The sequence below is a fragment of the Dunckerocampus dactyliophorus genome, chromosome 2 (genome assembly GCF_027744805.1).
Source record: "Dunckerocampus dactyliophorus isolate RoL2022-P2 chromosome 2, RoL_Ddac_1.1, whole genome shotgun sequence".
Lineage (NCBI taxonomy): Eukaryota > Metazoa > Chordata > Actinopteri > Syngnathiformes > Syngnathidae > Dunckerocampus > Dunckerocampus dactyliophorus.
In genome coordinates this window covers 6,482,027-6,497,860 of record NC_072820.1, presented here as the reverse complement: position 1 = coordinate 6,497,860, position 15,834 = coordinate 6,482,027, and the positions used below count along the sequence as shown (strand labels likewise).

Here is a 15,834-nt window from a genome sequence, read left to right as displayed (position 1 = left end):
GAAAAAGCAGATTATTCTCTGAGGACATCAGCGCGCGTCATTACATAATGTCAATAAAAACATTACAGGCAGCTCGTGCTCAGATTGGTGCGAGCCTCACCATGTCCCGGATGTTGCTCGCACCGGAAGAGAAGGGGCCGCTCTCCCAGCCATCTTGTGGCAGCATCCAGCGAATAGTTCGCATCACGCTTCGTCGAATCGGAGGTGAATCCAGCTGAAGGGGCGCCATCATGCCCGGGCACCTGCAAGAAGGCTTCGGCTGTGTCGTAACCAACCGGTTCGACCAGTTACCGGACGACGAGTCCGACCCGTCCGAGATCCTAAAAGCGGCTGAAAATAAGAAGAAGGAGGGGGCCGCTGCTGGCTCCGCTAAGACCGCGGCTCAAGCCGCCAAGCAGCCCAAGAAGGAGTCACAGAAGGACAGGAAGAATCCACTGCTGGACAAGAAGGAGGAGTCCCAGCCTCCAGTGCCCCTGAAGAAAGAAGGTAAACACACACACTCTCACAATGTGCGCGCTGGGCGTCCGTGTTTATTTTGGTGTGATGCTCAACTGTCATGTGTAGCTCCTGCTAGCACTGCTAGCTCCTGCTGGACAGCGTCACTCGGCGGGAGGTCAACATGGACCTTGTCTGTTTGTTAGAGGACACACGGAGGTGAAGTCCTTTCCGGAAGGTTGCTGTCACTCAGGTGCACGCTGGTGAGCTAGTGTGTGTCACTGTAATCTAACGGCAGCATCCTATTGGAATGTGTGATGCTCCAACACATCAAGGGATTCATATTTGTTGTTGACTTTAGCAAGAGTTGTTTATTGACATTACTCTTTGTAGGTTAAAGAAGTAGTAACAATACAGCTGGATAGAGGTGATGCTCTGTTCAAAGTGCTGACACCACATACTGTGACTGACTTTCAGCCAGCATGTCTGCTGCTGCTGTGGACTTAAAGCAGTATCATATACCCAGAAGTTCAAAGACCAAGTGTGCACCTGCCACTGTGATTGACAGGAATCCGGCGAGTGGGTCGAAGGCCAGAGCAGCAGGGTCACCAAGGTTCACAGCACCAGGGGGGCCAAGGTGACGGGCGGCCAGGGGACAAGAGGCCGGACCGAAGACCTCCTCGTGAGCGCCGCTTTGAGAAGCCTGCGGAGGAAAAGCCAGAAGGAGAGTTCTCTGCTGACAAGTGAGTAGCGAGTCGCTGCAAACAACTCATCCCACTTTAAGTACAGTATATCAGTGCAAGAACACTGTTGAGATTCTCTTGTTGCTGCACATTTTTAGGCCGTCTGGTGATCGACCCCCAAGAGGGCGTGGTGGTGGCCGAGGTGGGCGAGGAGGACGAGGACGGGGCATGGGAAGAGGAGACGGCTTTGACTCCCGTGGCAAACGAGACTTTGACAGACACAGCAGCAGTGACAAGACGTGAGTTTTTTTGCCCCAATAAAACACAAATGCAGTGTACTGTGTGTGTGATGCGCATTATTTGACTTGTGTTCGGGTTTGCTCCAGGAATCAGAAAAATGAGGATAAGCGTGGTGGCAGCGGCTCGCACAACTGGGGCAATGTGAAGGAGGAAGCCAGGTGAGCAAATTCTCAAATCTTTAAAGCTTACGTCATTCTCCATGAATCAGGAAGTATCCAGTTACAATATAGATTGATAAACAACAACTATTTTTTTGACCTTTTTATTACAATTTATCAGGGCTGGAAATCTCAGGATACCTCATGATACGATACGCAAAACAATCCCAATAATATTGTGATATGGCGATACTGCGATTGTCAATATATTGCTCTTCACAACCTACGTTATAGACAGTAATCCCTCATTTACTGCGGTTAATTAGTTCCAGACCCGACCGTGATAATTATAATTTCTGAAAAGTAGGATTCCTTCTTTATAAATGGAATATTTTCGTAGTTGAAGCATAGAAAACCTGTTTATGACGGTCTAAATACGGGGTTTTACATTATTAGAGCTCTGTAGAGATGAAATACAGTAGCAGTCATATTTATTTTCTTTAAATTAACCTTTATTTAACCATTATATAAACTAATTGCGATGACAAATCTCTTATATAGTCACCTTTACACTCATGTTCCCCAATATAGTCAATATAATTAGAATAAGCCATTAAAGACATAAATACATGTGTTGCAATAAATGTGTTTCGGATGTGTGGACAGGAAGTGACGTCTGGGGTTCAGAGTTGAGTTTTAGCTGGATTACGGTCGCAACAGTAGCTTGTGTTATTTTTATGATTGTTATGTTATTATTATTATTATTATTATCATTATTATTATTATTATTATTATTATTATTATTATTATTGTGGCTGTTGTGAGATAATTCAAACCTGCAATAAAAGCCAGTTTGGCACTATTGTGTTTCACCTCCTGACACCTAATGACCAGTGTAGAAAACTGCATATTGATTTCATGCGTTATATTTATAGTTTAGTTAGTTTATCCATTTTTATACCTGAAAATGCTTCATTGAGGCAAGAAAAATGTAACATGATACATTTTCTTTTTTTTAAGTAATAGGCCATATCCAACCACGAGGGACGACTGTATGTTTGTTTATAGGGGAGAACCAAAAACAAACAAAAAAAGAAAAATTGTCATACAGGGTTTCCCCTCAGATTTTTGAAGCTGTGGTTGTGGGCTGCATGGGAGGGCGGACTGCTGCCACTGTGTTGTGTCGCTGGTGCGTCTGCAATTTTTTTTTTTTAAACGACAAATAGCAATTTTTAGGACTTATGTATTAACTTATTTAACTTTTTTCAACAACTAGCAGAACATAGCAAAACTGTTAATTTAATGGCAAAGTTGCTGAGAGCACTGCCAACATTTAAATGGCACTTTATTTACAAAGCACATCACTCAGTGTGCTCATTTGTCATTAAATACAGGTGTCATGTTTGAGTAGAACACTTATGCAAATACTAATAGGTGAAGCAAATATTATCTGGTGAACTACTCAACATCAGCTGGGTAGCTATGGAGACCCCTGTGATAGTCACTGTCTAAAGCTGTTGCACAACTTAAGACACACAACTAGTGTTTTGGAGACAAGCCATAAGTATTATAATGATAACAAGAGAGCAAGATTGTTAAGTGGCACTTTAAAAAAGTAAGTTGTGATGATGATCGATGATTGTTGTATCCCATGAACGTAATAGCCACTTGTAGTTCCGAGCTAGCTAGATGCCACCAGCCAGGCATGTAAACAAAAATGCCAGAAAGTGCAATGAGATTGAACTGTGAGCGATCCCACACGCCGGCATAGATAGTCTTAGCATGTGACAAGGTGACGTCATTAGACTAAACATTTTATGGGCTATTGTTCATTCTCCCGATAATAAGAAATAAAGTGTCACGTATCTGATCACATGCGCAAGTGCCAGCAAGACAGACAGGCGATTCCGGTGCATGCTTATCAAAATAAAGCGCAGTGAAACGTTTTTCTGATATTTAAAAATTGTTTTCAAAGTAATTGTGGTCAATATCTTCGTAAATAATAAGCTATATATCAATTCATACTAGGGCTGGGCGACATGACCTCAAATCAATATCACGATAAATTGGGAATTTTTACCTTGATAATGGTAAATGCACGATAAATCCCCGACCACTATATATCTTTGCCATCTGAAAATAATTGCAGGAAATTGAAATTAACTGCTTTTTGTTGATTTATTGATCAACTGGCAATATAATGAATGTAATGGAAGGCACCTATTCCGCCTATAAAGCCTTCTGAAAAAAACCTCCAAAAAGCGCCAACAATGCTCCATTTACATAATGTGCTTTGGGTGGTTACGGCAGTTTTCAATACTCACTTTTCCTCAACATCATCTTTGTGGAATCCAAAATAAATCTCCATGGGACTGCGGTCCCCAAATATGAATGTATCGTACATACCCTGGCATACTACATCCTGTACATACATGTGCTAAGCTACACACACAGCCACATAACATGACTGACATCACATCTCATGCACTTATCACACTGCATAAGAAGAACGGCTTTCACATCAACCTACCACAACCATGTCAGGTAATATATTCCAATAATAATAATACCATTTATAAATATAGTGACTTTCTCATTTTTCTAACAATTCTATTCAATTGTAGACATTCCATTGTCATGTTATTTGCCGATATGTGTGTGCCGTGTTGGCTTTAGAAACTGGATAGATAACCATCATCAAAATGATCATTTATAGAATGAAAAGAGAATTTCACATATTCTTGTAGCCATATGACCATCTATTAGTGACATCAAATAAAGCATGGCATCCTTAAAAACCGCTAACGCCAACGGGAAACCAATCCTATAGACGCTTTTATAATGTTTTTATTTTCTTGTTCTATATTTGTGAATTGTCAATTTTGCATAATTGGCCATGATGTGCGTGTTTTTTGTTTTTTAAAGGCTTTAAAAATCCCTATATTTAAAGTATTTGTGTTATTAGTTTTTAGTATCATTTGGAGCAGCATACAAACAGGAAAACAAAGTATTTTTAGCGCATGAGTGGGAAAGCACTATAGTATGTCACAGAGAGCAGTCATCTTTCCCGCAGCACTCCAGTATCCAACTGATAACGTAGCTAGTTAGCTACGTCAGCGAGTGCAGCTTGTACGGCTGAGATGTCATCACACGTCAATGCCAGTTGCGGATGTTAACCGAGAAAAGTTGTTGGAGACTTGTAGATTTATATACAGATGCACCAAAATGTTACCCTAGTTTGATTCACTTTGTATGGATTATTTCAGGAGCAAAATGTGAATGAAAGGGTTGAAAAACATAGTCGCGCATGTGCTCCCTTTTTATTTTTCTACTCGCACAGTCTATTTCTAGGCGCACATGCGAGTGAAATGCTGGCACTGTACAGCCGCTTCTTCATTTGAACCATCAGCCGTTCGTCTCTTCGTCTGTTTCTCTTCTTGTTCGTGCTGGATGGGTGGAGTCACATGACTACACACACTGTACCTCGTCTTAAAGGGGAGTGAACATAGCATACCAGCACACACAGTCAAAACAGACGAAAATACTTTTATATTCTTTTTTTATTAAAACAGCGAATTTACCGACATGGGCAAAATGACGTTGGTTATCGTGGTAAATTTCGGTAACGGTAAATTTTTAGTTTATCGCCCAGGCCTAATTCATACAATCCATCCATCTTCTCTGCCGCTTATCCTCACTAGGGTCGTGGCCGACTTTGGGCGAGAGGCGGGGTACACCCTGGACTGGTCGCCAGTCAATCGCAGGGCACATATAAACAAACAACCATTCACACTCACATTCATGCCTATGGACAATTTAGAGTCACCAATTAACCTAACATGCATGTGTTTGGAATGTGGGAGGAAACCGGAGTACCCGGAAAACCCCACACACGCACAGGGAGAACATGCAAACTCCCAATGGAGATTTGAACCCAGATCTTCCCGATCTCCTGACTGTGTGGCTAACATCCTAACCACTAGCCCACCGTGCGGTAATTCATAAAATATATTACTTAAAATTGTTTTCAAGTTAAAAAAAAAAACAACACACATTTTTAAGGTGTGGCGGCTTTTATTTTGTAGTGGCGCACCGCCGCGATCAATTACATGTAGCGAAAACCCTGTCATACTTTATATTTTGCAGCATAATTTAACCACCGTTTGCTTTTTCTTCGTCTGTGACTTCGGCCCAATGTTCAACCTGTTGAGGGAGGAGCACCCCTGGATGACATGTAAACCGGTGCCTCGACTCACATAGGAGGAACAATGAAAGAAGTTTATAGCGGCCATATTTTAGTAATAACTTTTAACAAACAATACATCGAAAATGTGACACTCCTACAATTTATGATGTTGTGTCGCACAAAGACTTTGACAGATCCCTGTCTTCTGCTTTTGTGGCAGAGCAAAAGCCATTCATCGCCATCTGCGGCTTCATTCTTGTCAGATTGCAGAAAGTGACTCTCCACAATATAGGCCAAAACATATTTTCCACTTTTTAACAGCTCTTCCGGGTGCTATGCTACTTTTTTAAGTTCTGTTTTACGTTTATCTATTATTTTTGTACACAAATGTACAATTTGAATATATACTGCAAATTGCAAAAGAGAGAATTTAAAGCTTTCTGTCTTTCTTGGTTACGGATAATGTCAGTACGCAGGATTGCTCCTTGTCACGTTTCTCCTGTTTAAATGGCAGATTACGCTGTGTGCTGGTTTGATGTAATGCTACTATATTATTCACACAAATACTAGGGCCCAAGCACCGACGTGCAAAGGCCCTCTTGAAACTGCTGTGTTCATTATTGTTTTATATATATATATATATATATATATATATATATATATATATATATATATTCTATGACTTCTCTTTCATTTTTGGGGGCCTTAACATGCAGGAAAATTCACCAAAATTTGCATGCGGAGCAGGTTCAACAAAAAATTTGACATTTCAGGCGTCGGTAACACGAACCACCAATTCAGTAGCGCCCCCTTTAAATTTTGAAGGAAAAAAAAGGCCCTGCCAGCAGTTGCACAGCTCATCACGAAATACTGTTGTGATGTCACAAAAATGTCTGAAGAACCCATGTTCGAAAACAAACACTAAATCAGTCATTTTGGTTTCTGACTGCAATTTTAGGTGAAAACCAGGGGTTGTATTTCAACAAACTAGTCCTAGGTACTTTGACCAAATGAGCCCAAATGAAAATCACGGATACTAGCCAGACGGGCGATTATGTACAGTATATTGCAAAGGATTTTAGGCTGTTCCATAAGATGTGGGAGGGGCATGGCAACAAACTTTGATGATCAATTCGACAATTCGCCACTAAATAGTAAACTTTAATAACTCAGCTCCACAAGGTCAGATCTTCATCATAACTGGTACATATGATTAAGATGACACATTGAAGCTATACATACGGTAGGTCACTTCCTGAATTCATCTCTGTGCAACCCAGTGGCGACATGAAATGGAATGCGCATGCTCTCCGACTCGCATGGGGGTGTGAGGGCCCGTTCAGCGCTGCTCGCAACTTTAATATAATTATTATACTGTAATTATTTGCGTAGCTGACACTGAAACTGCTATCAAAGCACAAGCCCTGAAGTGTAAAGCTAAGTTGAAACATTGCCGTGTACTAACTTCCCATAAAGATAGTAAGGCTCTAATCGATGCATGTGTGTCTTTAGCGAGGCTGAACAGACTCCTCCTGCTGAGGCAACCCCAGAGGGAGAGGAAACTGCACCTGCCGGCTCTGAGAACAAGTGAGTGTTCACTTTCTGTGTAAGGGTAAATTACCCTCTTATCGACCGGGGAGGTCACCGTGTCCTTACACACCAGGCATCTCTACGACCACTGATGTTCATGTACTTCTGGCCTTCGAGATTAGGGAGCATTTACAAAATGTAAGAGGATGGACAGGTCTGTGGTCTAACCTCCTGCGGTGTTGCGTCCTGGCTCCGCAGGGAGAACGAGGTCGAAGAAGTTAAAAATGAAGGCCCCCGAGAGATGACGCTGGACGAGTGGAAGGCCATGCAGGACAAGGAGCGCACCAAGGTGGAGTTCAACATTCGAAAGGCAAACGAGGGCGCCGATAGCCAGTGGAAGAAGGGATATGTGCTGCACAAGTCCAAGAGTGAAGATGTGAGTATGGGTGTACTGCTCAGGGTCTTGAAATAGTTAATTGCACATGATCCTTCAAATTACTACCAGAATAACCAACTATATCAACATACAGTGTATACTGTGTTATGTGACCCTTTTTTCAACTGCTGTGTTTGTAGAATTATAAATTGATTAGCGATGTTTTAAGGTTGCCAAATTTCTAGATCAGGGGTCTTCAATTAAAATTGAGTAAGGTCCGGTTATGCACATTTTTTCACAGTGATGGTCCGAACCTAATTTGCCTTAAATTGCATCAAACAATTGTCACGTTCGGAACTCTGAGCCACACTCCAGCATGGCAGGTGCAGGAATCCGCTTCAAAGCCAGTTGCCACTCGACTCCTTCCACCCACAGGAAGAAGAAAACGCAACACCACCATGCAGACATGTCCGTGGTGTACTGTGGTGAAGTTAATTTCACATTGGACATCGGATATTCGGCTCTGTAGCTACAGCGGTAGTTCCCCCTCACTGTGCCCGGACTGCTGTGTCATTGTGCAGGGAGCTCGCACGCAGTGGCGGAGCTACGTGGTGGCCGTGCCCACCCCAGTGGCCATCTAGACATTTCAGGTATCAACTCATTGCCACCCCTATATGAGTAATGGTGTCACCTTGGCCACCCCAATGAAAAATTTCTGGCTCAGCCAATGCTCGCATGGGAAGTGTTGCTCAAACCGCTGGTTGTTTATACTAGGGGCCGTCATAAATTACTATTATGCTGATGCGAGTTTGTTAAAAAAAATGTCATATATTCTAAATCACACCACAAATTGATCTATAACCATCTCAAATGATTGCCCATTTTTTCCAATATTATTCTTTATTGGATAGACTTTTTTAATTGGATTAGGGACCTGACTCACAGAGGTTTGTTACAAAAGCCAAACAATATTGTTGGTCATGCTGTGTAACAAAAAAGTAAATTCAGCAATACTTTAGTTTACTTTAGTTACATTATTTTTCATGCTTTGAAGAGCCATTTTCATAACCATATTCCCTTCAGCAAATTCATGTAACAAAAGCTTATTGTTAAAAAAAAAGCAAGACTATAAAAAAGATCGGATCGGAAGCCAAAAAATGTAAATCGGGACATCCCTAATATCAAATGTAATGAAACCCTGCACATTACCCTACAACACAATTACTTTGGCACCTAAATTGCATTCAAAAGAAAACAGGACCAAATTTCAAATAAACAAAAAGATGGACTGTACAAACAATGAATGAACACAAGAGGCTTATTTTTAAGTTAAATAAAACTGCACCGGTTCCTCTGATAAAAGTAATATTAAATAATAACAATTTAATAAGTGTGTCTTTAACAGAAAAGCTGCAACAGTACACTCTCTTAGAGTTTCACATTTTCTTGTTATTGTTGTAGCTGATATTGGGATTTGCCTGAATTTGTCACACAATTCCTCTTTTTTTACCTTTGTGTAAGATCACTGCAGCAGAAGCACTCCTTCACAACTCTTCCGTCAGTGAAAGATGTTTTGTTTTGCTCCAATATCCATACAGTCCTAGTGAACACTCATTTGCATGTTGCTGTGCCGTAAATGAATGTGCTATGGCTCCCGTAGATTTTTCATACTGGGGTCTAAGTGCAGTTATTTTCCGCGCTCTCGCATATTGGTTCGTCCATTCACTTTTAAATGTTGGTTTTTCTCCATGAAGTGTTCATGAATTTGTGGAATTGAATATGGTTATGAAAATAGCTCTTCAAAGCATTAAAAATAATGCAACCAAAGTTTTGCTGAATGTACTTTAGTACACAGAGTGACCAAAAATATTGTTTGGCTTTTGTAACAAACCTCTGTGAGGCAGGTCCCTAATCCAATGAAAGTCCTTCCAGTAAAAGATAAAATTGGAAAAAATGGGCATGCAAAATACTTTTAGGATAGGACTGATCATTTGGCATGGTTGTAGATCAATCTGTGGTGTGATTTAGAATATATGACCTTTTTTTTTTTTTTTTAACAAACTCACTTCAGCATAGTAGTCATTTATTGACGGTCCCTAATATAAACAACCAACAACCAGAGCAGCACTTCCCGTACGAGGTCCCTACACAATGACGCAGCAGTCCAGGCACAGTGAGAGGGAACTACCGCTGTAGCTACGGAGCCGAATGTTCAATGTCCAACGTGAAACTAACTTCACCACGGTACACCACGGACATGTCTACATGTGGTGGTGTTGCGTTTTCTTCTTCTTGCGGGTGGCGGGACTCAAGTGGCAACCAGCTTTGAGGCGCTTTACTGCACCTACCATGTTGGAGTGTGGCTCAGAGTTACGAACGTGATACGACAACCGGACCGGCCCGATCTCGTGGCGGAAGCCGATATTATCTGCTGTTTGCAAATACAGCGGATTGGCAGCCGAGGTCGGACCGGGACATCCCTATTATGGGTTATTATTATATTTCCCATTCACTTTAATTGGTCACGGGTCCAGGGCCATCATTGGGTCCGAGGTCTGCCATTTGGTGATGGTTGCTCTCGATAATAAAAGAAAAAGAGACAAGAGGTGTGTAACAAAGCAAAACAGTTACTGTTATTTAAAGTGGGTATATTTAAATGCAGTTCTCCACAGAACATGAATGCAAAGTGATCTGAACCACACAGACACATGTAATGATAATATCATCCACAGAAGTTAGTGGTAACATTGGCGCGGGCAGAGAGAAAGCCATTTAAAAAATTGCGTTTCAGAATATCCCCGCATATAGCTATACAGCATTTGCGACCCTGCATGTTTGCAGTTTTTTTTTTAAATCAAAATATAATATAACCTTCCATTTTGTGCTTATAATCTCCATAATTAGGCCATCTCTATCATGTGCCCTACACTGGTAAAGCACAGAGAGTAGTCGGGAGCAAACTTCCACTTGCATGAGGAGGTGTTGTCTATTTGCAATGAATTATCTTGACAAGGCAAAGCATGCTGGGAAGCGCATGTGCACACTTCCCTAACAAGAAGTTACCCAGCATGTCTTGCGGGTTATACGTTCGTATAAAATAGTAGGGGTGCACGATAAATAATTCTCAAGCCGATATGAGGAACTCTGACATCATACCAATAAATCTGATAAAACGCTCCAATGAGCCAAGATTACCCGTACTGTGCTCTAGGTGAGCTAGGGAGCACAAATCACGCACTCCTTTTCTCTCACCTGTGCGTGCTGTAGTCAGCCTATACTGTAAACCAGTGGTTCTCAATTGTTTTCTGTTACGCCTCCCGCTGGGGGACAGAAATGTTTTCACGTGCCCTCGATTTGAAGTACTATTGAGAAACTGATCATCTATTTATTTATCTGTATTGTACAGACTGATTTGAAACTGAAACCAGCAAAATGCAACAAAATGGGGAGCAGTGACGCATACAAGCGTATTCAAGAGTCAAATTGCATGCTGTGTACGACAAATTCATAGATGTTGGCAGGGCTGCACTAATATTGAAAGTCCTCCCTGCCTCTCAAGCACCTGAGAAGCACTGCTGTAAACAAACGTGGTCAGTCGTGTGGGACTTCTTCACCGTTTCAGTGGAAGACATTTTGCGTGCCATTTGCACCAAATGTTCGGCAAACGTTCCTCAACGAGGTGGAAAAACCTCAAGTTTCAACAGATCAAACCTTATCAGCCACCTGAAACCCCAGATTTGCTACAAGGGTGTTTTGTAAGCCTACGAAGACGCCTGCGCTGCTGAAGAAGCTGAAAAAAGTGCACAAAGTTTGCCATCGACGACCCGAGGGCTAAAGCGATTTGTGGTTTCGTCATGGAAATGATGGCGCTGGATGGAAACTACAGTTAAAGCTACATTTAAAAAAAATAATAGGTATAAATAAGTCTTTGGTTATTGATATCGGTCTTGAGAAGCACGAAGTCATCAGTATCTGCGGAAGCTTGAAAAAAAAATGTTGTGCATCCCTATAAAACAGTATTGTTTTCCATGTAGATTAGTGTATAAGCGTTTGTTTTTTGTGCAGTTGCATTGTGTGTTCTATGTGTGTTACATGGGAGATGCTGGTTTGGCCCAGGATTGTGTCAAATATAAAACCTTCATACGAGCGTCTCAGTTATTCAGAGATTTTTGCCGAAAGCGGAGATGGACTGTATTCTTTTCGTCATTTCTTAATTTTCTCCTCATATTTCATGATCACTCACTCACCTTCGATAGGGTGACCCACAATACGCGATCCCGTTGTGCATTGAACTTGAATAGACTTCACATTGTATTTTGGGGGGAAGAAAAAGAAAAATTTCCTGTCTTTCATTTCCAGAGGCCTGTCGGAGCTTTGATTGATGCCACGGAGACGGAAGTAGACCCACAACCTCTGTTCCACAAGGTGCCCGCAGCCTCTCATTGGTCAAATATGTACCCATTGACAGTATGGCTTTGTCCTGGTGATGGGACTTTCTCCGTTAAAATGTTACATGATGCATTCTATTTGTTATCCCTTTCTGTGTAGGGCAACGCTGACGAATCCGCCGACCACCACTTTCGCAAACCGGCCAATGACATCACATCCCAGCTGGAGATCAACTTCGGAGACCTCGGCCGCCCCGGTCGTGGACGTGGGGGCTCTCGTGGGGGCAGGGGAGGCCGCGGCGGGGGAGGCAGCAGGCCGGCACGTGGCGGAGGGCGCTCTGAAAAGGTAACTGGCGAATACAAAAGGCTCAAATGTGCTCACACTAGTGGAATGACAATGAACACGGCCTAAACCTAAAAGCACTGACATGGAAAAGCTGCTGTGGAGCACAGAAAGAGGCCCACTGACCAGAAAAACACCCTCCTCGTGTCCGTATGTGCTGGAAATACTCCTCAGTGGTGTGAATTATTTGAAAATGTTTCCTCAATAGGTACTGGAGTGTAATCTTTAAAGGAAGTACTACATTTTAATAGTATTATCTAGAAATTAAAGGGCAGTTGTGATCTATTTTTTGTCATATATATTTCTTATTAATTTATTCAGTTTACCCGATTTAAATGTTGTTTCTCTTCACACATAGATTTTATCTATTTTTTGTGTTTGTTTGTTATTAAAACAGTACAAAAATAACTACAATCATCAGAAGAATGTGAAATGGAAGGTCACTGTGAAAGATTTACATCAGGGGTGTCTTAAAGTGCGGCCAGGGGGCCATTCGTGGCCCGCGGCGCATTTTAAAAAATAGAATTTAACAAGAACACTTGAAAAATTTGAAACCTTAACAGTAATTTTACAAGAATAAAGTAAAAATATTAAGAGAAAAAAGTTGTAATCTAACAAGGAAAAGTTTAAAATTTTACGAGTATAACGTGGTAATATTATGAGGTGAAGTAATATCATTTTACTACCATAAAGTTTAGTAGTAAAGTAAGTATTAAAAAAGATGTTATTTCTTTAAAGTCGTAATATTAGGACAAAAAAAACAAAATAACAAAGTTGTAATTTTTGGAAAATTAAGTTGCAGAAAAAGTTATTTTTATATATATATATATATATATATATATATATATATATATATATATATAAGAAAGTCTAAATATTATGGGATAAAGTCATAATTACGAGAAGAGAATATACAAGAAGAAAGTAGTTGAAAAATTTGTAAACAAAACAGCAGCAGAAAAACAGCTGTAATTTTCCGAGAATAAAGTAAAAATATTAAGAGAAAAAGTCGTATTCTCACAAGAAAAAAAGTTGCAATTTTACGAGAACGAACTAGGAATTTTATGAGGAAAAATAATGTCACTTTACTAGCCTAGAGTTGAAATATGTAAGAAAAAATACTTTTTCTTTTTTGATGTTAAAACAAAATAAAGATGTCATTTTTTGAAAATTACAGTAGGGAAAATGTTTAATATTATGAGAATAAAGTCATTATATTATGAGAAGAACATTTCCGAACATTGTTCAAGACAAAGGCTGAATTATTTTTATCTTATTATTTATTTAAAAAAAAAAAAAAAAGGGTGAAGTTGCGCACACTTGGTTTACACTATACTACAGGTGGGCATTTCACAGAATTTTTGTTTGTTTGTTTAATTGGGGAAATTAATCCTTTTTAAAAAAAATATATATATATATATATATATATATATATATAAAATTTGTAATTTTTTTTAATTAAGAAAATTATTTTATTTTTTTAAATATGTAAATCCATCCATCCATCCATTTTCTATGCTGCTTCTCCTCATGGGTATGCTGGAGCTTATCCCAGCTGGCTTCGGGCGACAGGCGGGGTGCACCCTGGACTGGTCGCCAGTAAATATGTACATTTTAGCAGCTAATGTCAGTGTTCTGGTTCCCTTCCAGTGTTGTATTAAGCAGAACAATGTTGCCTACAGGAGCTTTGCCATAGTAGAGGTCTACTTCGAAGTAGATAGATTATTAATCCCCAATAGGGGAAATAGCCAATTTTTCTGCGTAGCACATTTTTACATCAATTTTAGCTCTGATTTGTGGATTTACCAAAAAGTGATCTTAAATTAGTTTCTTCTGTTTTTCCACCAGGCAGGTGGCGTGTCGGTCCCCAACGTGGATGACCCCGAGGCCTTCCCCGCCCTGGCCTGAAGGCTCCTTTGCCACCACCAGCCTGCCCCGAGCCCCTCCGCCCCTCCTCCACGAGGCCTGCATGCTTAATACATTCATTCTCAAATATATAAGAAATCCAAAAACAAAAAAAGATTTTAACGACAGAAAAGGACAGTCATCCCATACCACTTGCGCCACCAGAGGACTCAAATTTTACCTGTTTTAAAGAAGAACAAAAGACAAAAAAAGGTGGGAAAAGGACCTCTTGTTACACTGACGTTTTTGTATTTTGAAACATGAAAGCAGGGATGTTTTCATTCATTTATTTCAAAGATGATGCATAATTCATTGCATTTGTGCTGCTTGAAATTATGCATTTCCTGCAATTTTTAGCTTTCAGGTGCATCTCTTCTGACAGCTTTCAGCTCAGTATTACGGGGTCCTAGAAGACTCAACTGGAGTGCTTTTCTTCCCCAGCCACCCCTGCCCCCCCTGTGAAATACACACTGATGTGGTAGCGCTACACTACATATGAAACATGTTTTCGATATCTAACGTATGACTTTACATACATTTTAAAAGTGTAATTATCCTGACTTAGCCCATCTCTATTTGAGAGGCACAAAATGAGAATGGGTAACCAGGCATAAGCGACATCCGACTTTAAAAAAAAAAAAAAAAAAAAAAAAAAAAAGCTTGGTATTTTTCTGCTTGTTGTGCAGTGAAAGTAAATGCCTCTTTTCCTTTTCTTTTTTTTCATAGTTTGCCTTTTTTTGGTGGACCAGTGGATAGTAATGCTTTGTATCCCCTGATTCAGGTGTGCCGCCTGTTGTTTGCAGGGTGTGTATCTTTAGGCTGGTCCTTTTTAGCTCATACAGACTACTTGTAACTTCAGGACCACTGAGGAAATGTTTTGTTTTGCTGAGGATGTGTTTGTGTGTGTGCGCGCAGGTGTGTGTGTGTGTGTGTGTGTGGAAATGTGTGCGAGTGAATGCGGAACTGTGACAGCTAGTTACTTTAGAAAGTAAGTACAGTATTCTGACAGCAAGTCCCTACCTACCGTAATTTAAAATATCTTTTGAGATGTCATTGTGGAAGATGCGAGACTGCAGACATATCTTGGGAGTTTCTGTAATGTCCACCCCATCTCCAATGCAGCACTTCATCAGCTCCCGACTCATCTCTGTAGACCATATTTGCTGTGTATTTTTATGTTGAATTTTTTGATGAATGCAGCAGCGCTACCGCATAATGTGTCTGAAAGAAATGTCGGCCGTCATTGTGGAACAATCAAGAGCTACAGAATGTAATGTAAACTCATGTTGAGCCACCTGTGTCAGCATCCTCAGCGAGCGTCCTATTTTAATGAAGTGGGTTGAGGGGAGGGAGTAAAACTGTAGCAAAGTTGAGAGTACTTTTAAAGCTTTAAATGCTGTGCTCTGCAAAGACTTGCTGGTGATGCGCTGGCACAGATGGTTGAAGCAGTTGTTTTTTGTTGGGGTTTTTTTTCCTCGTAGGACTGTTTGAGCCACATGACGTTAAAACTTTCTGCAAACATCCCTGTTCTAATAAATTGCTTTAGAGGTGTTAGCTGTACTCTCAGATGGCTGTGGTATTGTTTGAAAT

General features: G+C 40.6%; 1 protein-coding gene across 1 annotated transcript; it reads left to right on the top strand.

Annotated features, from left to right (window-relative positions):
- Positions 1-106: 106 nt before the first annotated feature.
- On the top strand, positions 107-15,810 carry serbp1b (SERPINE1 mRNA binding protein 1b). The gene is made up of 9 exons (XM_054761691.1): positions 107-486; positions 1,004-1,178; positions 1,277-1,417; positions 1,505-1,576; positions 7,215-7,289; positions 7,491-7,668; positions 11,968-12,033; positions 12,157-12,342; positions 14,188-15,810. The coding sequence occupies exons 1-9, from the start codon at positions 231-233 to the stop codon at positions 14,245-14,247; spliced, it is 1,209 nt and encodes a 402-aa protein (XP_054617666.1). The 5' UTR covers positions 107-230; the 3' UTR covers positions 14,248-15,810.
- The last annotated feature ends 24 nt before the right edge of the window (positions 15,811-15,834 follow it).

Bases quoted from the DNA above. Each gene is read 5' to 3' on its own strand.
- serbp1b (XM_054761691.1), top strand. From the start codon at position 231: ATGCCCGGGCACCTGCAAGAAGGCTTCGGCTGTGTCGTAACCAACCGG. The intron at 7,669-11,967 runs GTGAGTATGGGT...TTTCATTTCCAG, and splicing joins ACAAGTCCAAGAGTGAAGAT to AGGCCTGTCGGAGCTTTGAT. The intron at 12,343-14,187 runs GTAACTGGCGAA...TTTTTCCACCAG, and splicing joins GCGGAGGGCGCTCTGAAAAG to GCAGGTGGCGTGTCGGTCCC.